The following is a 24,502-nucleotide window of genomic DNA, read 5'->3' as shown; positions in this document are numbered from 1 at the left end:
TTCTCTTTTAAACTTTAATTCCAGTAAATGGTGGCTGATTTCTTGTTAAAGTGTCTGTTGAGATTAGTTTCCCAATAAGACATTTGGATGCACTCATGAACTTCCCAGTGGACTCTGATTTAGGCCACTGAAAATGAAACTTATTAGTAAAAAATGTATGTATGAGTGGTTCAAAGACCTAACCACACCCATTTGTAAATTGTTCATTCTTGCACTTTCTTGTAGATTTTTAAAAAGTAGATATGAATATTTCCAACAAAGAGAGGGTCATATGGAAGAGCTAAAACTAGGTAGACATTATAGTAAAGAATTGATCAGAATGGCTGAATATTATGGTATTCATTGATTAGCAGTCTGTATCACCTCATCTGTCTTAGGAGGCAGTATTCATTTCTTGAATATGAATTATACATGGGGTAACATTTTAACTATGTATAAATTACCAATAAAAATAAGTAGGCATAAAAAAAATAACTAGGATGATACTTCCTAACTAATTATCTGGTACTACCTTCATGCAGTAGAGTTTAGAAAATAGTAAGTTCTCAAGTTTGAAGACAGCTGTGTTGATTTTTTAAAGAATTACTTAATAAAATCTGAAGGCTTAGTTTAGTTTCCATTATATCAAAAGTCTAATCATTTGGTTACTGCTGTGGATGCAGTGCAGGAAGACAGCATGAGAAATAATCCCAGCATGCTAGGTGCTTATAGTTACTTCCTTGCTATTCCAAGCTTTAGCCCACCAGCTCCATGACCATCCAGGAGCTTGCTAGAAACACAGAATCGCAGGTCCTGCCCCAGAACAGCTACATTCGAATTCAGATCCCAGGTGACTGACATGCACATTCAAGTTTGAGAAACACTGTTCTGTGTGGTTAAAAATGAGTGTATACATATATGGTCCAGTAATAGATTTTGATTTCCCAGTAGCAGCTTTGAAGGAAAGTGTAACGAAAGAGGAACATAAAATTCTGAATTTGGCTTCCTCTTTATTAATTAATGCCTTTCCCTTTAGAGACTTAGATTTTCTTCAAGGGAAGACTGCTAGACTAATGGCACAGTTTCTGCCTGCCTCTTTTCCATTTCCCATGTTGCCTTACCCAGAGAATAGTATCATTTCTGGTACAGTTCTTAAATATTTTAGTAAGAAGTCTTTTCTTATTTTTGAAACCAGATATCTCAGAAATAGAGTCAAACCGATCATTTTCTCCAGAGGAGAGACGGCAGCAGTATTCTGATTATGACTATCATTCCTCAAATGAAAAGCTGAAGGAAAGGCCAAAGTAAGATGATGTATATTTTCCCTCACACGCGACCTCATGAGTGTACACATATGCATATCTGAAGTGACATTATGAGACATTAACGTGATGTGTGCTTAAGTTCAAGAGAGGACATGCAGAACAGATGGTCCAGGATGGGCGCCACACCCACTCCCTTCAAGGCCATGGGGGATACTGCAGCTGCGGTTGGCACAGAGAACAGCAAGGAACCCAGATACCAAGAGGAACCACCAGGTGAAGGTCCTTTTAAACGTGTTCAAAGTGTATGCTTGGTAATTCCAGAGGATGGCCAGAAGGAGAGACAAACTTTAAAAAATCATTCTTATACATGGAAGAGTAGTAAAAAACATTTTTAATAGTAAAAAAACAAAGAATAACAGCCCTTTCCATATTCTAACGGATTGGCCACATTTTGTTGTATTTAATTAGTTATGGTCCTTGTGTCATCCCTGATCTCAACCCAGACTGCTCTGCTCTTAATACTCTTGACAGCACATGTGTGCGTTTCTTCCCCTGCTCAGCTACCAATTCTCAGATTCTCCAGACACTAAGTGGTTGTCTGTTCAAGTCAGTTCTGGCACTGACTGCCCAGAACTAGTGCACAGCCTGCAGGTGAGCGACTCAGTCCAGTAAGATGCTTCCATTTCAGACACCACTCCCGTTCCCAGGAGCCCCCCATACTTCTGTCGAGCTGGATCTGAACGGAGGGCTCCCACTGCCCTTCCTCACTCAGGTGTGATAACTTGCTAGGCTGGCTCAGAGAACTCAGGAAAGCCGTTTACTTACTATTACCAGTTCTTATAAAGGATACAACTGAAGAACAGCCAAATGGAAGCAAGGTATAAGGCAAGGGGCGCAGGGCTGCCGAGTCCTCTCCAGGTGTACCACCGTTCCCGGTGTCGCGATGTGTTCACCAATCCTGAAGCATTCCAGTCTCCACGGTTGATGGATTTTTATGGAGTCTCTGTCATGTGCAATGATCAGTCACTGCCTCAGTCTCCAACCCCCGTCCCCTCCCAGATGGTGGGGAGGTAGGCTGAAAGTTTCAAGCTTCTAATCGTGGCTTGCTCTTTCCAGTGACCGGCCCCACCGACCAAGGCTGTCTGGGAGTTATCTCTTTAGAACAAACGATGCTCTGCCACCCAGGAAATTCCAAGGGATGCGGCAGTTCTTTGTCAGGAATTGGAGGCAAAGAGGGATGCTTCTGGCACCCCTACCACTCTGGAAATTACAGGGATTTTAGGAACTGTGTATTGGGAACTGGGGCAGAGACCAAATATATCTATTTCTAGTCCTGTCACAGTCACATTTTGTCTTATTTGATTAGTTGAAGTCCTTTTTGTCTCTGCCTCTGGTCTCCACCCTAGCCCCTAGCCCTGCCCCCCATCACCCTAAAATTACCGTCATGATTTTACATGCTTAAATATGTATTGATGGAAAAGATTTATATGGTTTTTAAGTGACAAAAATACTTTCTTCTTTCGCATGTGATTGTGCATTTTGGAAGGTTCATTTGTTACCCCACTTATTTTGAGAAACCATTGGCACTTTCTAATGCCTCAACATTAAACTTGACTTTAAAGACTTTTTTGTTGTTTTATGTAATGACTTATACATAACATAAAGTACAGACTTGAATTTTGTGGATTTTATGATCTTTATAGAAACAGACTCACTTCCGTTAATCGAGGTTGATAATGATAGACTTTTTTTTTTTTTTATCCACAGCACCTCAACCAAAAGCAGCCCCAAGAACTTTTCTTCGTCCTAGTCCTGAAGATGAAGCAATCTATGGGTATGTATTTCAGTCTCTTTCTTTTTTGCTTTCTCCTTCCACATACCTCAATCTCCTGAACTGAAATCCAGAAGAATGGTACTTTTTGATGATTTTGCATACAATGAGCCACCTTTAACCAAACTCTACTGCTGGTGTTTATGAGAAAGAAGTAACTTGTAGGAAAGTAAAATGTGGAATTCGGGGAACTTTGTGAAGTTCACTTTGAATGCTTTTCTACTTTTCTGGCTACTTTTCTACAAGGTGATTCTGCGTAGTTGACTTTACCAGATCCGTAACTCAAATAGGTGCAGTGCTGTTTCACTACAGGGCCTCTGTAGGGGCTGCGGTGCCCTGATGATCCTGGCCTGTGGAGGGAGGGGAGAAATGACCCAGTGCTGTATTTGGGATAAGGAGAGCCCCTTATTTAGTGGTGGTCAAGAGCAGCAGCTCCTGGAGTAGGATGTGGCCTTGATGAACCCAGGCTGTGGCAGCAGCAGGCTTTTTTTTTTTTTTTTTTAAAGAATCCTGGACTGGCAGTCAGATGGCCTAACCTTGCCTTTTATTTGCTTTCTAATGTTGAATGAGTTTATTTAAACATCTGTATTTCTACTTACTAACCAGTTAAGTGGGCCTATTGATACTCCTCTCACAGTCCCAAAAAAGATAAAATGATAAAAATGAGAGCTTTTTAACATGTAAATCTTTCTACAGATAGAAGAAACTAACTCTTTCACTGCTAATGTTGGTTCTCCCTTTACAAAGACAAATCTCCCATCTTTCTTTTCTAAAACTGAACTCACTACAGTCCCAACACCAAAATGGTGAGGTTTAAGAAGGGAGACAGCGTGGGTCTCCGGTTGGCTGGTGGCAATGACGTTGGGATATTTGTGGCTGGCATTCAAGAGGGTACCTCGGCAGAGCAAGAAGGCCTTCAAGAAGGGGACCAGATTCTGAAGGTAGGAAAGATCATCCCTGTTCTAGACATTACTGGGAAAGAGTGGGGTTTTCCGGGGCCTTATTATTTTTTTTTTAATTAAAAAAATGACTTTATTTATTTATTTGACAGAGATCGCAAGTAGGCAGAGAGGCAGGCAGAGAGAGGGGGAAGCAGGCTCCCTGCTGAGCAGAGAGCCCGACTCGAGGCTCAATCCCAGGACCCTGAGATCCTGACCTGAGCCAAAGGCAGAGGCTTATTAACCCACTGAGCCACCCAGGTGCCCCTTCTGGGGCCTGATGAAAGGGAAGGGGAAGTAGTCTAGCTTGTGAAAATAGACCAGTTGCAGGTTGATGCCAAGTGTAAGGTCTGTTTCCCTCGAACTGTCTTCTCAGTCCTGGAACTCAAAACTCATCCCTATGTCTGTGGGAATTTACAGTGTTCAAGACCCTTGCAAAGAAATTTTTTTAAAAATTTTATTTATTTGACAGAGACACAGAGGGAGAGGAATACAAACAGGGAATGTGGGAGAGGGGGAAGAAGCAGGCTTCCCGCTGAGCAGGGAGCCTGATGGGGGCCTCGATCTCAGGACCCTGGGATCATGACGCAAGCAGAAGGCAGATGCTCAACTGAGCCACTCAGGTACCCCCTTGCAAAGATTTTTATTAGTTTGCTTAACAAAATGAGATTCTATCTTAAGGCCTGGGAGGAGGATCTCTGTGACAAAAGATCTTGCTTAAGTTTGGTTTTTGTTGATTCCCTGTCTGGTTGTCACTCTTCAGGCCATGTGCTGTACTTGAACAAAGGTGGGTTTTGGCTTAGATCTTTAGACTTGAATCCAGTCCCAGCCTCTCATTAGTTCTGTGACCCTTATTCAACCCCAAGACTCCTGTTTCTCTGTCTGTTTAATGGGGATGAGAATACCTTGTAGGGGCTCTGGAAGATTAGAATGGGTAATAGCAGTTTCTGGCATGAAGTAGGAAAGTCAAAGTCCGTTCTTTTCCCCATTGGAAAATAACAGGTTGCTGCCACTCAGTATGTTGTTTACATCTAAAATTGAACAGGAACAGTTAATCAAATATTGATCCTTTTAAGGTTACTATATGTATGTTTATATAATCCATCGGTTTTAAAAAATAGTAAACAGGGGCATCTGGGTGGCTCAGTCAGTTAAGTGTCTGCCTTTGGCTCAGCTCATGAGCTTGGGGTCCTGGGGTCAAGCCCCTTGTCAGGCTCCTGCACAGCAGGGACCTCATTCTCCCTCTCCCGCTGCCCTTCTGTCCTCCTTGTCCTCTCTCTCTTGCTCTATTTCAAATGATTAACATCTTAAAAAAAAAAAAAAAAACACCAAAAAACTCAGCTGTGACATTTCATGAGATACATATATTGTCCATTGACTTATGTATAAATATCAAGAATGCCAAGTATCGGGGCACCTGGGTGGCTCAGTGGGTTAAAGCCTCTGCCTTCAGCTCAGGTCATGATCCCAGGGTCCTGGGATCGAGCCCCACATCAGGCTCTCTGCTCAGTAGGGAGCCTGGTTCCCTGTCTCTCTCTTTCTCTCTCTCTGCTTGCCTCTCTGTCTACTCGTGATCTCTGTCAAATAAATAAACAAAATCTTAAAAAAAAAAAAAAAAAGAATGTCAAGTATCTTGTGACTATATAAAATACACACAGTTCCTAGGGAATTGTCTTTACTGGAATTTCTGCTTCTGTAAACTTGCATTTCTTATGAGTTATTAGGGGTCTGATATAAGCATCTCAGTTCAAAGGAGAGGGGAAGAAAAGAGCCCCACAGTTTCTCAGGAAGCAGGCAGCAGAGCACAGAAGTAGGTGTTCCTCTTCCTTCTTGGCTCCTGGCCTCATTGCAGTAGTTCAGATTTCATTTCTGGAGCAGATGAAGGGCAAACCTTGATCATGAGCTTTGCTGAAGCTTTCCACTGACATTCTAGACCCTCTTTGGCTCTGGTCGTGGTCCTAGAAGACTAAGTATATCTGAGTGAACCTCGTGGTACCACATGATCCCAGGAAATACCACTTACCAAGTGTTCCTGATAAGAATCCCATCAGAGTGCCAACTCATACCAATTTACTCTTGAGCTGATGCCAAAGAAGAAAAAGCATTATTTCCTGACTAGTGTGGGGTATATGAAGTCAGGAATTTGGAAGCCTTTGCTCATGAAGGTTCAAGGATAAAATTTTTTTATGTCCTGGGGGAAGAGAGATTTTTGAATTTTCATGAAAAAAGTAGTGAATTCACCTTTGGGCTTGACAAAACTCTGTTAGTTGTTAAAGACTGGGAGAGTCATTTCCATGGGTACAATTCACGGTATGCAATGTTTATACTTAAGAAAGTGTCTTGTTTCCTGTTATTACCCTGGTGAAAGACAAGGAAAAAAAATATGGGAACTGGCTTTTTTTTCCCCCTCCCCAGTAATCCCATTTGAAAGTCAGACAGTAGACGGTTCAGGTTCTTGGGTGTGAATAAATTTTCTGTTAAAGGAGCCCTCAGTTCTATAAAGGGGTAAAAAAGATCGAGTTCGCCTACTGGGGCAGAGAAGCTGCTGTACAGTCAAAAGCTGTTGCTGATACTGAGTCCTTTACAGGATCACAGCAGACAAGGCGCCCCTCCCCCCCCCACCTTAGACAACTAAACAGATAATGAAAGAGGATATTTCTTGGAGAGGACTGTACAACCTAACCTTCCAGTATCAAAGTGCTGTCCTGACTTTTTTTTTTTTTTTTAAGATTTTATTTATTTATTTATGTGAGACAGAGAGAGAGCAAGGGGTGGGGAGGGGTAGAGTGAGGGAGAGGGAGAAGCAGTTCCCTGCTGAGCAGGGAGCCTGATGTGGAGCTCTATCCCAGGACCCTGAGATCAGGACCTGAGCTGAAGGCAGACGCTTAACTGACTGAGCTACTCAGGTGCTGCTATCCTGATCTTTTTAGCTGTAACTTGTTTCGATGTTCCTTTTCATGGCCAAATTGGATGTATGTGGTGAACTCTGTGCATTTACTAATCACTTTTTTCTGTTGAGGGTTTTTTTAAGGGCAGCTTTTCCTTTGGAAAGGTGGCAGCTTGACAAGCAGAGGGATCGCACTCAGGTGCTGTGGCAGGATATACGCCCGACCAGTAACAGGGGTTTGTGTGTTTTCATGCTTGGCCTGATTGTCTCTTTGCATATTATTTACCTGGTATGGTTCTTATTTTTCTTTCAGAAACTTTTGTGGGGTGAAAAAGAGAAACTCCTAAGTTTTTAAATGTAGTTACTACGTATGACTTAATTTTGACCATTGTATTATTGGCTTGATGGAAGGTCCATCCCGCATGGCCATAGGATGGACAGAGAGGGACCCTCACCATCTTCCCTCAAGCCTTATGGCCTTGTCTTACTTAAATAAAAGCACATACAGGGCATATGAAGACATGTGGCCATGCACAGATACAGGTATAGATAGATAAATGGCACAGGAAAGGATTAGATTCTGAAGTGTGATGATCCCTAACTGGGGGAATAGAGAGATGGGGATGACATACACCTGAAATGCTAAATATTGTTTCAAAGGAAAAGCTAATGAGACGGCTTTAACAAGTTAGTTTATTTCAAAAGCATCAACTAAGTGTCAGCCTAATGCCTGTTTTTACTTAATCACAAGTTCCAACCTTAAATTAGGCTCAGTTATTGACATTTTTCAGTGATAAAGGGTTCTATAGTCCTCAATGACTGAAAAAAAAATTCATAGGAATTTTTTGTCTTCTTTTTATTTTTATATTATTAAAATATTAGGTACTTTAAAATAATTTTTATATTTATGTGTAATTGCTTTAAAATGGTTTTAAAGGTACTGAACAAAGATTCCAAAATGTCTTTTTTCTTTCTGCCACATTTCAGTTTTACTTGCTTTCTAATATCCTTCAAAAGCTGTTTACCGCATTCCCTCTTTGGTCAGTGGGGGATAAATGTTGCAGCTTCTTGTCAGAAATAAGTGTGTGCCAGAAGCTTAAATATATAAACCTATGTATTAGGCTAATGCTTTCCCCTTATAAGGGGAAAATGCTCTTCAATTTCATAAACGTGTTAAAAACCTTCTAGGTGAGAGAAGCTATAGGAGAGAGGTAGAATTGAATTTTTATTTTCAGGCTTTTCTTTGAATCAATTTAAAGTGTTAACACCTTAATCTGGGCCAGCATGTCTGTTTGCCGTAAGACTTCACCACTCCCTATAGCATTATAGATAAATCTCATAATTGTATATTACCTCCCTGACCACCTCTGTGGGAAACTCAAGAAGAGATAGACACAAGCATAACAAGAAATTTTAATATGATTCAGTGACAGATCCTTGATGGAATGACATATTTCTAAGGGACAGTTATGACAAGAAGGTGTGGCAATACGTGCACAGCCCAGGCCCATAGCAGGTACTGGGAGGGCTTGAGTTGGGTCACTAAAGACTTTTTTATATCTGGGTTTTGCCTTGGGCAGGCCCAGATAAAAACTAACAGATGCCAGGCGCCTGGGTGGCTCAGTGGGTTAAGCCTCTGCCTTCGGCTCAGGTCATGATCCCAGGATTCTGGGATCGAGCCCCGCATTGGGCTCTCTGCTCAGCAGGGAGCCTCCTTCCCCCTCTCTCTCTGCCTGCCTCTCTGCCTACTTGTGATCTCTCTCTGTCAAATAAATAAAATCCTTTAAAAAACAAAAAACAAAAAAGCCCTAACAGATGCAGTGCATGGATGGCTCAGTTGGTTAAGCAGCTGCCTTCAGCTCAGGTCATGATCCTAGAGTCCCAGTTGAGTCCAGCGTCAGGGTCCCAGTCTGCTTCTTCCTCTGACCCTCCCCACTTCATGCTGTCTCTCTTTCATTCTTTCTCAAATAAATAAAATCTTAAAAAAAAAAAAAAAGAATATTAAAAAACTTGTGTGGTGGGGCACCTGGGTGGCTCAGTGGGTTAAGCCTCTGCCTTCACCTCAGGTCATGATCCTGGGGTCCTCGGATCGAGCACCGCATTGGGCTCTCTGCTCGGCAGGGAGCCTGTTTCCCTTCGTCTCTCTCTGCCTTCCTCTCGGCCTACTTGTGATCTCTGTCAAATAAATAAATAAAAATCTTAAAAAAAAAAAACCAAAAAACCTTATGTGGCATCTTTTTAAGAACTTTTCTTTTCTCTTTTTGTTGTTTGTTTTGTTTTGTTTTTCTGTTTGACCTTCCTATCAGGTGAACACGCAGGATTTCAGAGGGCTAGTTCGGGAAGATGCCGTTCTCTACCTGCTGGAAATCCCCAAGGGTGAAATGGTAACCATTTTAGCTCAGAGCCGTGCTGATGGTGAGCAAATCTGGTCATTAGTTTAATTTGGGGAGTTAGGGGAAGGATGAGAGCAGTATCTTGGGAACAGAATAGGTAAATTTGGGTGTTAAAAATCTGAAGTATATCTTCACAATCAGTTTCTGGGTTACAGTTTTGTGGAGAAAATTTGGGTACCACTTAATGTTCTATAGAAGTGCTTTCTGTGCACCAATTGAAATAATTTTACCAGTTGTGTTAATTTGGAATAAAACTGCTTTTCTGGATAGTTATCTACCCTTAATTATTATCTGGAGTTTTACTGACTTTTCCAGGTGAAAGAGTCAATGGGCCATGTCTTTGGGTCAGCTTCCACATTAACGCTTACCAATCTGACCGGTTGCTACCCCCTTGCAAGCCTCACTGTTCTCATCTGTAAATTGTGGAGGTTGACAGCCTCTTCCCAGTCAGCTTCGGAGGCTGACTGGCAAGTGTATTAGGGTTCTCTAGAGAGAAAGAATCCATAGGGGGTGTATGTGTGTATAAATAGAGGTTTATTATAAGGAATTGTTTATTATAAGGAATTGTCTCATGTAATTATGGATTGGCAAGTCCCAAGGACTGCAGGGTGAGTTGGCAGGTTAGAGACCCAGGAGAACTGATGATTTGGTTCTAGTCCAAGACTGGAGGCCTGACAACTGGAAAAGCTGGTAGTGCAGTTACAGTCTGAAGGCTGGCAAGCTCACAACCCAGAAAGACCTGGTGTGTCCATCTGAGTGTGAAGGCAAGAAGAAAGCTGATGTTCTAGTTCTAATGCAGGAAGACTTCTTTTTTTCTTACTTGGAGAAGGGTTCCCCTTTCTGTTCTTTCAAGCTTTCATCTGATTGGATGAGGCCTGCCACATGAGGAAGCACAATCTGTTTTATTCAGTCTACCCGTTTCAATGTTAATCTCATTCGATAATACCCTCAGTTATACACACAGAATAATGTTTGACCAAAATCTGGGCACCTGGTGGCCCAGTCAAGTTGACACACAAAATTAACCATCACAGCAACTCATGAAATTAGTTTTTTGTCATCCTTCCTATTTGAGCCCTGATTCCCACAGGGCCTGTCCACTGAGTTTACTAAATGAAGAGAAGTGAAAAGAGGGATCAGAAATAGAAGCAGCTGGTAACTCTTCAAGAAAAGACCTCTGGCTAAGCAGATTGCAACATACAAGAATGCTTTTGTTTTTCAGTGTATAGAGACATCCTGGCTTGTGGCAGAGGGGATTCCTTTTTTATAAGAAGCCACTTTGAATGTGAGAAGGAAACCCCACAGAGCCTGGCCTTCACCAGGGGGGAGGTCTTCCGAGTCGTAGATACGCTGTACGATGGCAAGCTGGGCCACTGGCTGGCTGTGAGGATCGGAAATGAATTGGAGAAAGGCTTAATCCCCAACAAAAGCAGGTATCTGAGATCCCGTACTCCCACACACCTCTCTTAAGTCCCCCCCCCCAAATCAATTACAGTCCCTTCCCTGCTCAGAGAGGAAGCCCCACATGACTTCATCATTTGTTTTCGTGTCCTCTCCCATCACCTACTTCTGGTTCATGAGAAGTGGCCTGGGACTGGGAGATAGCCACCAGCTGGTTTTCTGTATTTAGTTCGCATCACGTAGTTGGTTGTTGCGCCTGGTTGGTGTTTAAACAGTCCTATGGCGTGTCTGAGCAGATGCCAGAGTGGCTGGAGCGCATCAGCACAGCTCTACGACAAGCTGCCCTTGTCCACTGTCTGGCCCTCATGCTGGGGGAGAGGCTTATGCACTCCAGTTAACATTTATTGGTTGGCTGGGGGAAGTAAAATTTTGGCAGGGATTTTGGTTATGTTTACTATATACCAGCCTACCAAAATGAGCCAAGTTAATTGTGTTTGTTACTGAGCTATTTCTGGTAGATTTGATGTGCACCCAGCCTTTCTCTGCTTCCACTGGATGAAGAGAGTCCACACTTTGCCCACTCTGTGAAACTTCTTCCACTGTGAAGCTGCATCTTCTTTAATCCAAGTTCATAAACCTCACTGACTGGTTTTGGTTCATTTTAACTTCAATTGTGCCTTTTCTGGCTTTAGAGATTCACTACCTTTGGTTTTTTCTCTCAGAGCTGAACAAATGGCCAGTGTTCAGAATGCCCAGAGAGACAATGCTGGGGACAGAGCAGATTTCTGGAGAATGCGTGGCCAGAGATCTGGTGTGAAGAAAAACTTAAGGAAGAGCCGTGAAGATCTAACAGCTGTTGTGTCGGTTAGCACCAAGTTCCCGGCTTATGAGAGGGTTTTGCTGCGAGAAGGTAAGGAAGCCAAGTGGGGTCAGGAAATGATCTGACTGGGCTCTGCGCCTGTCTTCTTCATTTTCAGACCACAGTAGGCAGGTTCAAACTTCCCATACTACTTAAGCCAAAGCCAGGCTGTTGAGTTGCAGTCATACTCATACATGCAATAATAACTTTCAGAAAAGTGACTTGTATAAACTCCTACATGCAGGTGTATTTCCATGTCTTCAGTTATTTCATTTAATACTACCATTCAGGGGGCGCCTGGGTGGCTCAGTGGGTTAAAGCCTCTGCCTTCGGCTCGGGTCGTGATCCCGGGGTCCTGAGATCGAGCCCCACATCGGGCTCTCTGCCCCGCAGGGAGCCCGCTTCCTCCTCTCTCTCTGCCTGCCTCTCTGCCTACTTGTGATCTCTGTCAAATAAATAAATAAAATCTTAAAAAAAAAACCACTACCATTCAGAAGTTTATATATATTATCTGTAGCAAAGTTTATTTTTTTTATTTCTTTTGGTTTCTTTTCTGAAGAAAAAGAACAGGGCTGAAATGGGGGAGGAAGAACACAATTTCTTTCATTTAGTCATGTTATCATTGGCCTATAAAATACTTCTGCTTCGTACCTCCAGTAGCCGAGGAGATGTGTTTCTATGGCCTTTCTTGTCTCATTTCAGCTGGTTTCAAGAGACCTGTGGTCTTATTTGGCCCCATAGCAGATATAGCACTGGAAAAGCTGGCAAATGAGTTACCGGACCTGTTCCAAACTGCTAGTAAGTCTGTTGATGATTTTTTTCTCTCCCAATTTTTATTTTGAAAAATACGAATATATAAGAAAAGTGAAAAGTGTGGTATGAATACCCACATACCCTTCACATGAAGGCACTGTCACCTGTCAAAAAGTTTGCCTTATACCTCCCCTGCCATTTTTTACCGATGTAAATCTCCTCAGTACAAGGACATTCTTCTATATAACCACACTACATCACATAACAAATTTAACAAAGATATGGTAATACTGCTTAGTATATAGTCTGTTTATATAGTCTGTTTCTGTCTTTCTAGAATCCTCCTTTCTTCTACTTTATTTCGAAACCCCTGTCTCACCTGTCAGACTGCCACCTTCCTTGTGATTAGGTTTCAGTTAGAGAGGTAGTGTATGTCCTTCTCATGGTCTCTCTTCAGGGCCTCCTGATGTCGGATGTCCTGTCATTGCTGATGCTGGGTTGGAGTCTTTGGTCCTGATTCTAAAAATATTAATTAGCTCTTTGTTCTTTGCTTTTTGCAGAAACAGAACCAAAAGATGCAGGTTCTGAGAAATCCAGTGGGGTAGTGCGGTTAAATACTGTGCGGCAAATTATTGAACAGGTAAGGAAGTTCATCCAAAAGCCACGTTGTTGGAAAGAATTGAGTCATAGTTTGCCGCAGTCCTTTTTGGAATAGAATCTGTATTTTAATAATATTAAGTGTTAATGATAAAAAAGTGAATATAAACATAACCTGTTGGCAACCAGTCGATGTGGAAACCAGTGGATGTTCAGTGGCAGTGATGTATGGTTTTTTCAGAGTTGTCAACATAATACCAAATAACCTATTCATTCATTTTCTCAGAGGTGGGCATAATATGGAGGAAAACGTTTCCTGCTTTTTGATTTAAACTGACAAGTTTTACCTGATGTAGCCTTTACTTGAGACAAACTCTTTGCTGCCCTGTGACTTTACATACTTGTTGACATAACTTTGCCCCATTTCTAACAGGATAAGCATGCACTATTGGACGTGACTCCTAAAGCCGTGGACCTGTTGAATTACACTCAGTGGTTCCCGATTGTGATTTTTTTCAACCCAGACTCTAGACAAGGTGTCAAAACCATGAGACAGAGGTTGAATCCAACATCCAACAAAAGTTCTCGGAAGTTATATGATCAAGCCAACAAGCTTAAAAAAACTTGTGCACATCTCTTCACAGGTAAGTGAAATTTAAAATGTGGTCTCTTGGCTCCACAGTGGGAAATAGAGAATTGAAGAATGGAAGAAATAAGAAAATAATCTGAACAAAGAAGAGTAATCTGAAATCCTATTCATGACTCCTTGAAAAGAAACTATCCTAAAATGATATTATACTCAATGGCATTTGTAGATTTAATTTTGATTGAAAATGATCATAGAGATCCATGACATGCCAAAATTGGTCACTTTGATGGGTTCAGATTCTTGTGTGGAACTACAGGCCAGTGACTGAGCCCCCAGTGCACCATCTAGCACCCACATCTCTATCTAGATTCTGTCATTGTTCTCTGCTTACCATGCATGTAGGCACTAACAGAGTGGTAAGAACTTGGTTTCATTATTTAAAAAGATCCCCAAAATAGAAGCTTGAACACTCTGTATGATTAAGGATTTATTACTCCCATTTTTAGGATAATAAATGATACTGTGATTATGTTTAAAAATAAAGAGTTCTCTATCTTATAGAAATGTATACTAAGTAAAATATTCATGGATGGTCCTAATATATATTTATGGATGACCTAATAGGATGCCTAGTATTTGCTTATATAATCTTTGGTGAGGAGAGTGGTTGGGGATGTCGATAAGACTGGCCAAGAGTTGATAGTTTTTGAGGGTGGGTAATGTAGACAAGTTCATGTTCTCTCTACTTTGTATATGTTTAAAATTTCACATAATAGAATTTCTTAAGTTCCTGAAATGAAGACCCCCTGCTAGCTAGTATTCCTCATAAAAGTAAAATAATTTAAGAATGTAGCATGTTTAGTAACTGAATATGTGCAGTAGCTATATATGTAACTGGTTCTGTAAATGTGGTATAATTCAGGGTTTAAAAGGGTTAAACCCTCTGCTTAGTGGGTTAAGGCCTCTGCCTTAGGCTCAGGTCATGATCCCAGGGTCCTGGGATCAAGCCCCGCATCTTGTTTGCTCAGCAGGGAGCCTGCTTCCTCCTCTCTCTCTGCCTGCTTCTCTGCCTACTTGTGATCTCCATCTGTCAAATAAATAAATAAAATCTTAAAAAAAAAAAGGGTTAAATCAAGTCATGCAGTTCTGTGGGAGCAGCATGAGGGGATTGTATGAGTAGAACATCCTTAGGGTAATGATAGCTCTTTGAGTTGAGTGCTGCTCACCATCTACCTATCTGACACTGGGGAGGGAGGGAGTAGATGAAATATGTCCACATTGGATTCTTGTTTTATTGTCACTGGCTTTTCTTGTTAAAGACATGCACTTAAAAAACAAAACAAAACAAAACAAAAAACCACGCACTATTTACCACTGGGATGACATGGTGAAACTGACAGGTAATTTCTCCAAATGTACAGGAAAGAGTGGTCTATAATAAACTGGGTTTTTGCAATGTGGAGTCTTAAGAGTCAATTTCTCTTCTGTAGAATGGGGACAATAGTGATACCTACTTTGTAAAGTTTGGGTAAACGAGAAATGAGCTCATCCATGTAAGGTGTTTGGAAAAGTGCTTGCTTTATGCATAGTAGTTATATAAGGTATATTTCATTCTGAATAGAAAATATATATTCCTTTTGGAGTTTAGTCTAAATATATATTCTAAAATATTTAAGCCTATCAAAATTACATACACTTAAATGTTACCTTTAGTATTTTTTTGAAGATATCAACAGTAAATTTGTGTATGTTTTTCTTATTTATAACATACATGCCTAGGTAACAATCTTTAAAATACAGTACTTTTGTATTTGTTCTAGATGTGTTTTCTTTGCACAGTTGTTAAAAACATACCTTTTGGGGCACCTGGGTGGCTTAGCTGGTTAAGCGACTGCCTTTGTTCAGGTCATGATCCTGGAGTCCTGGGATCAAGTCCCCCAGGAGGCTCCCAGCTCTGCAGGGAGTCTGCTTCTCCCTCTGACCTTCTCCCCTCTCATGGTCTCTCTCACTCTCTCTCTCAAATAAATAAATAAAATCTTAAAAAAAAACCCAACCATATCTTTTAAGGTAGCTTTTCTGAAAAACAGATATTCGAAATGAAAGTAACTCATTTTTAGCTTTATAACATTCATCTGTAATGCAAACTCCCAACAGCTAGACCAGTAGTGGCTTTAATTACATTCAACTAAAGGGATTTATTGTTCAGATATGTGTCTACTTTCTCTTGCATTTGCCAAAGTTTTAATTCAAATATGACAAATGGGTAAAATTATGTGAAGTAGCATTTTTAATAAACATTGCTCTGGAAATTGATGCAAACCTTTTGTTTACATTTCTGAAGCTACTATCAACCTAAATTCAGCCAATGATAGCTGGTTTGGCAGCTTGAAGGACACAATTCAGCATCAGCAAGGAGAAGCAGTTTGGGTCTCTGAAGGAAAGGTATGTGGCATAGATACTCCACTATGAGGGGAGAGTCCATGTTCTCAATCTTTTCTCAGGAGGGTAGTGAATGTAGAACACCATGGCCATTTGAAGTGATTCCAGTGTATTTGCTAATCAAGTTTGGAATTTTATAAATTCTCTAAGACTTTTCAAAGAAAAGTAGAATGCGATGTATGTGACCCTACATTCACTTCCCTTTTACTTTTAACGTAGTAACTAGTGTTGTATTCCAAGCACACTAATCAGAGCTTACAAGATCTTGTGCTGAGCTCCACAGCTTACTAAGGATATGGGAAAGTCAGCATGGAAGGGAGAGGTGAGGATGAGGGTCATGGAGAAGGTATTTAAAAATTGATTTAAAAAAAGGAAAAGTTGGAATCATTTGCTTAGAAGACTGGAAGAGAATGTGTCCTCGGAATGTGGAATTCGAGTAGGTTGGTAAGAGAATGCTCAGAACCTTGTGTTGGCTTCTAAAACTGGCGAGCTTCTCCTTCATGCAGGTAGTTTACCCACAGTTCTGCTGAAGGGAGGAAGCAAAGAAATTATACCAATCTCCTGTGGTTCTAAGGCTTTGGTGCTAGTATTCTGTAGTCCAGCTGAATTGAACTAGTTGGTGAGATGTCAGAGGATGATTCTGTTGCGAAAGTGACTCAGTTACCAATTAGATTGTTGAGTCCTTGTCTTGCCCTTTGGAAACTGTATATTTAGTTAAGGCGTCTAGCATCTTCTGAGTGCTTACAGCCTGCTAGGTTCTGTGCTAACTCCCTTTATGAGAACAGGTTGAATAGGACATAGCTTCCTCCCTCAAAGATTTGAGAATCTTACGGAGGAACGGAGAGGTGTGTAGCACCAGGCAGTGTACATTTATTATAAGAGACAAGCATTAGCAGAAAAAGCTGGAAAGGAGCCCAGATTCTTGAGGAGAAGCCTAACAATTTGAGGAAGCATGGCTCAGTAGTGGGAGATAGGATGGTGGTAAGGTAGATAGGGTGGAGGTTCCTAATTTGAATCCCTGCACAAAAAATTAACATAGTAATCTCAAGCCAAGTGATTTAAGGCAAATAAAGATGACTTCCCTTTCTACAACATGTCAAAGTTTCAGTCACTTGGCTGTGCCCTTGGGAATTTTCTTGAGTCCCCACTCCCAGGAGCCATGACGACCCCACTGACCCTCCGAAACAAATTCCTCTAGATGGAAGGGATGGATGATGACCCTGAAGACCGCATGTCCTACTTAACTGCCATGGGTGCAGACTATCTGAGTTGCGACAGCCGCCTCATCAGTGACTTTGAGGACACCGACGGCGAAGGAGGCGCCTACACTGACAATGAGCTGGATGAGCCAGCTGAGGAGCCACCGGTGTCTTCCATCACCCGCTCCTCGGAGCCGGTGCAGCATGAGGAGGTGAGGTGAGGCAGGCCGCAGGCTGTGAGGCCACGAGCAGGAAAAGGAGGTTCTCCTGTTTCACTTGAATTCTTCTGGATAACTGTTTATTTAGGGTGCTGTGGAAGGTATTCCTAAGAGTTGGAACAGAGGACTTCTAGGGGGTTTCTGATTCCAAGTCGATGCCTGTACGATAGCATTTGTGGTCCATGGGAAAGCCGGACAGGAACTAAGTGCTGGGAGAGGTCGAGTGCTAAGCACTCTCACACTGATGTTCTCGAGCATGACGGATACACTAAACAGCTCTATGTGCCAGCTGTCTAAATTACAAGGGGGAACATTATTTTTAAATATAATTTTGTGGTATTTACTTGTAACCTTTGATTAGGTCTCTTTGTACTTTTAGGTATTCTTGCTTTTTCTTATCCATCCTACCTTTAACCTTTCTAATCTTGCCAAAACTCCTGAGTATTTCCCCATCAGTTTCCTTCTTTTTTGTACTTCAATTTTTTAATTGAGTTTAAGATCAGATATACATCTGATCATGTGTACTGTGCATCCACCGGTGAATAGACAGCTTCTGTGATCTTAGAGATCGTGTCAACAGGCACTAATTTAGGACCAGTTATTAGCTCCACCTCAGAGAGCATTGGGATAATGTAGAGGACGTTATTCATCTATTTGAATAGTTGTTCTTGTGGACTTCTGTTTAACAAGTCAGCTCATTCGGGTGAATAGTTTTATTCTTTATGAAATAAAAGTACCAAAAAAATAAGTTGGGGGACGGGTAAAACCCACCAAGGCCAAAAATTTAGTATATACCAGTGGACAGGTTTCAAAGAATAAATTAACTTGCTAATGTCTAAAGGTGTTGATGAGCTAATGCTTAAAAATATTAACAGCTTTAAGTGATAAAAGAGATTTAGACTTTAGGAGAACTTTGGGGGGGATTATTTTAAAGGAAGAGACTACTACAATGGATGATAGTTAAAAAAATATATATAAAGCATTTGCTAATGGGAATATGCTAGTACCTATCTGCCTTTTCAGTAAAGCAGCACTGGGTCAGTATCCCGATATGTGCAAGTTATGAACCTCAACTTCGGAACACCTTGCAACTTGGCAGAACTCTAGCAAAGCAGATGAGCGTTCTCTTCTCTTTGCTGGGATCTTCTTGTTGTGAATGAACCTTTATGTCTTGTAGAGCATAAGGAAACCCAGCCCAGAGCCACGAGCTCAGATGAGGAGGGCTGCTAGCAGAGATCAACTTAGGGACAGTAGCCCACCCCCAGCATTCAAGCCAGAGCCGCCTAAGGTACGTGGCTGGGAAGTCCACGATGGGGAGGAAGAATAAACAGATACCCGGACAGCTTCCTACATAGCCAGGAAGAGCACAAATGAGATGGTGTTTTGTTTTTGGCTCTTTTGTTACTAAGATGTGTCTTTTGGTTTGTGGGGTGAACCCCAAAAGTAGAGAAGAGTAAAAAGAAGGAAGGGCAGTTTTAGGAGAACATAAGGTTTTAAAACTGTTGGTATTTTATTTATTTATTTATACGCTTATTCATTCATTCATTATTTTGTTTTTTACTTCAAAAGAATAAAAGTTGGACAAATTCTGAATGTCTGGAAGCACTGATCTCAGAATCTGTTTTTCTTTTTCAGTTAAAGTTTTCTGCTCACAATCTGATTTAGATATAAATATAGATATAGAAAATCCCTGATTGATGATTTATTTACTAAAGAAAACAATCACCACCACTGTTTATGATCCCTCTCGTTATCAGGACAGCTTAATTTATTTTTAAATTATATCATTACTCAGAATCAATAAGAATTGACATGGTATATGTCATATGATTTTTTTTACCCCCTTTCTGAATCAATTCTATATAAATAAAGGCTTTCTCTAATAACCCAATAAAATTTCTCCATTTAACTCAATACTTTAGATAGGAAGAAAGTAGTCAGTGATATAAGCTGTCAGAAACAGTGGCCTCATAAGATAAATCACTGAAAATGTACAAACAGGATTGAAGTATGAAGGAAAAGTGGCCATGAGCATTATGTGCTGCCCTTCCTGCTCCAGTCTCATTCGTGGCTGGACAGAGACCTTCCGTCCGGGGTAGGGCATGCACCCTTAGTATATGAACTCGGGGTCCCACTCTTCAATCCTAAACCCCATGACTTGTTCTGAGGTCTTTTTCAAGATACTGATCTTAATCTCCTCTAGTACAAAAGTAGGTCTGATCTGCCTCTACACTCACAGGCCTCCCAGCCCCTCTCCAATACCCTCTGGTTTCCTAGTGCTCTTAATATTTTTTTTCTAGGAAGCAGGATAGGGCTCAGGATGCCCAGCCAGTGGCTGTTTGTCCTGCAGTATTTGATTTCTTGTCGGAATGGTATTTGTTGACTACCTCTGGAAACTGATCAGGAAATGGGAGTGTGTATTAAATCACTAATACAGATTTGAACATAAACTGAAAGCCAAAGGTAAAAATTTGTTCATTGTTCTCTGCAGGCCAAAATCCAGAACAGAGAAGAATCCTTTGACTTCTCCAGATCCCATGAATATAAGTCAAACCCCTCAGCCATTGCTGGTAATGAAGTTTCCGGAGCATCTACCAAAGGCTGTCCCCCTCCTGTTGCAGCAAAACCTGCCTTGGGAAGGTCTATATTGAAGCCCTCCACTCCTGTCCCTCCCCCAGAGAGTGAAGAGGTGGGAGAGGGCAGTGAGGAACAAGAAGGCACTCCCAAGTCTGTCCTGGGCAAAGTAAAAATATTTGAGAAGATGGATCACAAGGCAAGATTACAGAGAATGCAAGAGCTCCAAGAAGCACAGAATGCAAGGGTAATTATTTTTAAACCAGTAGATTATCTTAGTATGTCAGCAGTAAAAATGTTAAATTTCATTTCATATAATGATTTGCAGTCCTTTTTTTTTTCACTGGTACAGACATGAAAAGCATGTTCACATGCCTGATACCACAGGCACATCCTATGTTTATGTTATTTCCAGATTGCCAGCTATCACTGTGTCCCTTTTTCTTCTCATCAAGAAGGCCTAACAGTATAGGTGAAAAAGATTCTTTTCATACCTCAGAACTTTCTGTCAGGTTTAGGAATGGGGAAGTATGAAAGAGAATCAGGGCCTCTCTGAAGTTAGTTCTCATGAAAACATTTGTTGTATTCGTTTGGTAAATGAATTTTAATTTGCTCCCAGATTTGCCATAGAAACCAAGCAAAGCTTGATGTTAAATGAAAGGCCCATAGATTGTACTTTCTGATACTGTTTGGATTTTTGTACTGTATGCACATCTAACCTTCCAAAAGACAAAGAAGAGTAGAAGTCAAGACTCATGGAACATATTCTGCCCAGTGTATATGGGAGGTTTTTTTCCATTTAAGTCTGTTACAGCAACAGTGCAGTGCTTCTGAGCATTTTTCTTTTGTTTTGGTTGTTTTGGTGGTAAAATACATAAAACATTTATCATTTTAACCATTTTTTCCCATTTTAACTATTTTTTTAAGTGTTCATGGCATTGGGTATATTTACAGTGTTCTGCCATCATCACCACCATCCATCTCCAGAACTTGTTAATCTCTCCTCACTGAAACTCCCCATTATCCCCTTCCTCTGTCCTGGTAATCACTGTACTTTCTGTCTTCATGCATTTGACAACTTAGGAGCCATTTAAATGGAGTCACATGGTATTTGTCTTTGTTGTAGCATGTGGCAGAATTTCATTGCTTTTAAACATTTTTCTTATTTGATATGTAATACTAGGCCATCACATACAACCATAAAAACTAGAGAGTTGCTTTTATTTTTTCTCCTCTACTTAAAATGGGATTGGAAAAGGGAACCAGCAAGAAACCAGCGAGCCACCCAGCCGTCATTCATTCTTCCCTTTTTGTCCCCCCCTTAATTACCACAGATTGAAATTGCTCAGAAACATCCTGATATCTATGCAGTTCCAATCAAAACACACAAGCCAGACCCTGGCCTTTCCCAGCACACAAGGTAAGGGCTGCTCAGCAGTATTAAGTCTAGAAAGGGGGCTGGTCTAAGATTTGGACTCCTAAGAAAGAATTTCTTCACCTACATCTCAGTGTAACAGGAAGACTTTTTTTTTCCTGCCCAACTATTTCCCTTACTTATGCAGTCAAAAAAAAGTTTAAAGATTTATTTATTTTAGAGGGAGTGAGAGCACAAGCAGGAGGGGCCAGAGGGAAAGGGAGACAGAATTTCAAGCAAACTCCTCACTGAGCGCACTCAATCCCAGGACCCTGAGCGGAAACCAAGAGTCGGACACAACTGTGCCACTCAGATACCTCGTCATTCAATCAAACTTAATTATGAACATTAAAGAGTCAAAATTTTGTAGTAATTTTGCTTTTGTGCTACAACTGACAAAGTGTAATCACTGACATTTCAAATTAGTCCCCTTTGTCACACCGAAGCACAGATAATGTTACAGTGTATTGAGACAGCACATGAGAAAAATTCCTGGGTTTAGACATTAATTGTTTTGTCACTAATATATTTGGATTCTTAGTCAAGCTCCTTAATTCCTTTGCAACACGCAGCAAAGTCAGGCCACTTGTGCTGAACTGAGGTCTTTTTTTTTAAGATTTTATTTATTTGACAGAGATTACAAGTAGGCAGAGAAGCAGGCAGAGAGAGAGGAAGGGAAGCAGTCTCCCTGCTCTATCCTAAGACCCTGGGATCATGACCTGAGCCGAAGGCAGAGGCTTTAATCCACTGAGCCATCCAGGCACCCCTGAACTGAGGTCTTAAGGGAAGGTGACAGTCAGTTGACCAGTGTTGGTAAGCTGCTTTATATTTAAAATGCTACATAGCATCAGGAATTATGGCAGTGTTTTTATACTGGATAGTTCCTGCTTCCAAGGATAGAAAAAAAAAAAGTCACATTTTCTTGTGGCCAATCTGACTGGAAGTTAGAGTCTAGTTTTATAGCAATAGAAAACTAGAGGCAAATTTCTCAATGACTGAACCATGGCCAACCAGGTGGCCCCTAGTTGACTGAAACTAGAAGAGAAATCACTCTGCTGGGTGAACTTGTAGCCAAAGACACAGGGATGGGAAGACACCCTCGGTCCAGTAGGGGAATTCTTAGGTCAGGGAGCACTTCCTCACTCACTGCCCCAGTCGGCACTGGCCTCAACCTGTTACTCCCACATGATGAACCTGAAGCAGGGCCTAAAGTGGCCCTGGTCTGTCAGCAAAGTGTGGCATGTGTCTCAGAGATTTGTGATCAGTCCGGGTACATGGCTGCATTTCCACAGGGCAGTTGGAATCCCTGGATGAGCTGTGGGATGCATTTAACACTCTCACTTTGTTAGTTCCAGGCCACCTGAGCCCCAGAAGGGTCCTTCCAGACTCTATCAGGATCCCAGAGGAAGTTACGGCAGTGATGCCGAAGAGGAGGAATACCGCCAGCAGCTCTCAGAACACTCAAAGCGCGGCTATTACGGCCAGCCTTCCCGGTACCGGGACACAGAATTATAGAGGACGGCGAATTGACTCTTCTGTCTCTCCGCTGCCACGACCTCAGAGCAGCGGCCCCACTGAGTCACAGGATGGTTCTTTCTAGTATAACTACACTGTGGAGATGTGGGACCTCAACTTCCATTTCCTCAAGGGGAGCCCATGGGGCAGCCAGTGCAGATTAAGAACTGAAGGCTCTGTTTGTGGAACTGGGTCTTGGGAGTTTATGGCTTTTTGCTCAGAATTAAGAAAAACACTACAGTCTGATACTGTTACCTTTCTCAGTGGACCCAAATCTGTATTAATTCTGTTTGCGGATTTTTAACATGTATATTAAGAAGTGATAACTATTTTCCCTCATTAATACCTGCCTTCAAGTACTGTTTCAATGAGACGGAATGTGGAAAAGAAATTAAAATACTGTTGGACTCAAACTAAATTCAAAGAAGTATTTTATTACAATTCTAAGTGCCTTTGATGAGAAGTGTCTTAAATTTTCTTCCTTTGAAGCTGTATGCAAAGCCATAATGGACTAAAAACATTTTGACTGAAGTTTTATATCAGCTTAATAGCTATGGTTTTCTCTGCACTGTGTCATCTTTTTAAGGCATTTGTCTTTGTAATATTTTCCATAAAATCTGACTGTATATATAGTAGCTATACTTGGTAGTTCAGCTACCAGTGCTCAGTAGCTTGAAGACCAAGAAATTGGTATAGAAATTTTTTGTTTCTTTAAAACCATGTGCTCCACAAAAGCAGATACTTGGAAAAACTGTATTTCTAAAAGTGCATGTATTGACAAGTTTTATAATTTAATAAAAAGGAGGATATTGCAATCAATAATTTGCTTTGTGGGAGATTACTCCACTAGTTTCTACTTCTAAAAGCAACTTTTATTTCAGTTAGTGCTCATGAAATGAGAACACACTCATTGCTGAAGATGAAAATGGAGACCCATGTGGAAAAGAAAATGAAACTTCCCCATCATCTCATCCTTCAGACAATTTTAGTGCATTTCCTTGGAACACATATTTGTGGATGTCTATATGTGTTATAATTTGGATGTCTGTATGTGCAAATACTGTATTTGCAGTTTTCCTTTTTTTTTTTTTTTTTTAAGGATTTTATTCATGAGAGAGAGGGTGAGCATGGGGCGGGGGAAGGGGGTGCCAGAGAGACAAGCAGACTCCCTGCTGAGCGTGGAGCACCATGTGGGCTGATCCCCACAACCCAGAGATCCCGACCTGAGCCAAAATCAAAAGTCAGATGCTTAACCAACTGACCCACTGAGGCGCCTGTTTTCTAACTTTTCTATTTAACATTTATCATGAATGTTTCTCACAGACAGTTAAAACTCAGGTATGCATCATTGCTAGTAACTGCAGAATAGTACCATCCTGTGACTTCATAACTAGACGATTCCGCTGTCTTTGGTAGTTTGGATTGTTTTTAGTTTTTTGTCTCTTTTACATGAAATGTACCTCTGTGTGTAATCCATTTCTGTACATCAATGATCAGCATTTTAATCCTTTTCTGCAGGTAGTTGCTCAGAAGTAGAATTACTGAACAAAAGCATAAGGAACATTTTTAAAGCTCTTAATGTTTACTGCCAGATTGCTTCCTAGAAAAGTTGCATCACTTTATACTCCCACATTCACTCTCTAAAGGTTGA

At 41.1% G+C, this 24,502-nt stretch overlaps 1 protein-coding gene across 8 annotated transcripts in view; it reads left to right on the top strand.

Moving 5' to 3' along the window:
* The window catches only part of TJP2 (tight junction protein 2), a 121,014-nt gene extending 98,069 nt beyond the window's left edge, over positions 1-22,945 (top strand). For 7 of the 8 annotated variants that reach the window (XM_059411908.1, XM_059411905.1, XM_059411904.1 and 4 more), the window contains 16 exons: positions 1,175-1,283; positions 1,384-1,517; positions 3,012-3,078; positions 3,866-4,016; positions 9,207-9,315; positions 10,516-10,726; positions 11,417-11,604; positions 12,256-12,351; positions 12,867-12,946; positions 13,337-13,547; positions 15,834-15,934; positions 17,130-17,342; positions 18,526-18,636; positions 19,840-20,169; positions 21,257-21,342; positions 22,686-22,945. In XM_059411908.1, the coding sequence (XP_059267891.1) occupies positions 1,175-1,283; positions 1,384-1,517; positions 3,012-3,078; positions 3,866-4,016; positions 9,207-9,315; positions 10,516-10,726; positions 11,417-11,604; positions 12,256-12,351; positions 12,867-12,946; positions 13,337-13,547; positions 15,834-15,934; positions 17,130-17,342; positions 18,526-18,636; positions 19,840-20,169; positions 21,257-21,342; positions 22,686-22,851 (2,363 nt within the window). In that variant the 3' untranslated portion in view covers positions 22,852-22,945. The remainder of the gene's footprint in view (positions 1-1,174; positions 1,284-1,383; positions 1,518-3,011; positions 3,079-3,865; positions 4,017-9,206; positions 9,316-10,515; positions 10,727-11,416; positions 11,605-12,255; positions 12,352-12,866; positions 12,947-13,336; positions 13,548-15,833; positions 15,935-17,129; positions 17,343-18,525; positions 18,637-19,839; positions 20,170-21,256; positions 21,343-22,685) is intronic. The other variant, XM_059411907.1, reaches the window with a different exon arrangement.
* Positions 22,946-24,502: the final 1,557 nt, after the last annotated feature.

The sequence above is a fragment of the Mustela nigripes genome, chromosome 9 (genome assembly GCF_022355385.1).
Source record: "Mustela nigripes isolate SB6536 chromosome 9, MUSNIG.SB6536, whole genome shotgun sequence".
NCBI classification, from domain to species: domain Eukaryota; kingdom Metazoa; phylum Chordata; class Mammalia; order Carnivora; family Mustelidae; genus Mustela; species Mustela nigripes.
Note: the sequence above shows the minus strand (reverse complement) of the source record. Positions and strands in the feature narration are given on the sequence as shown.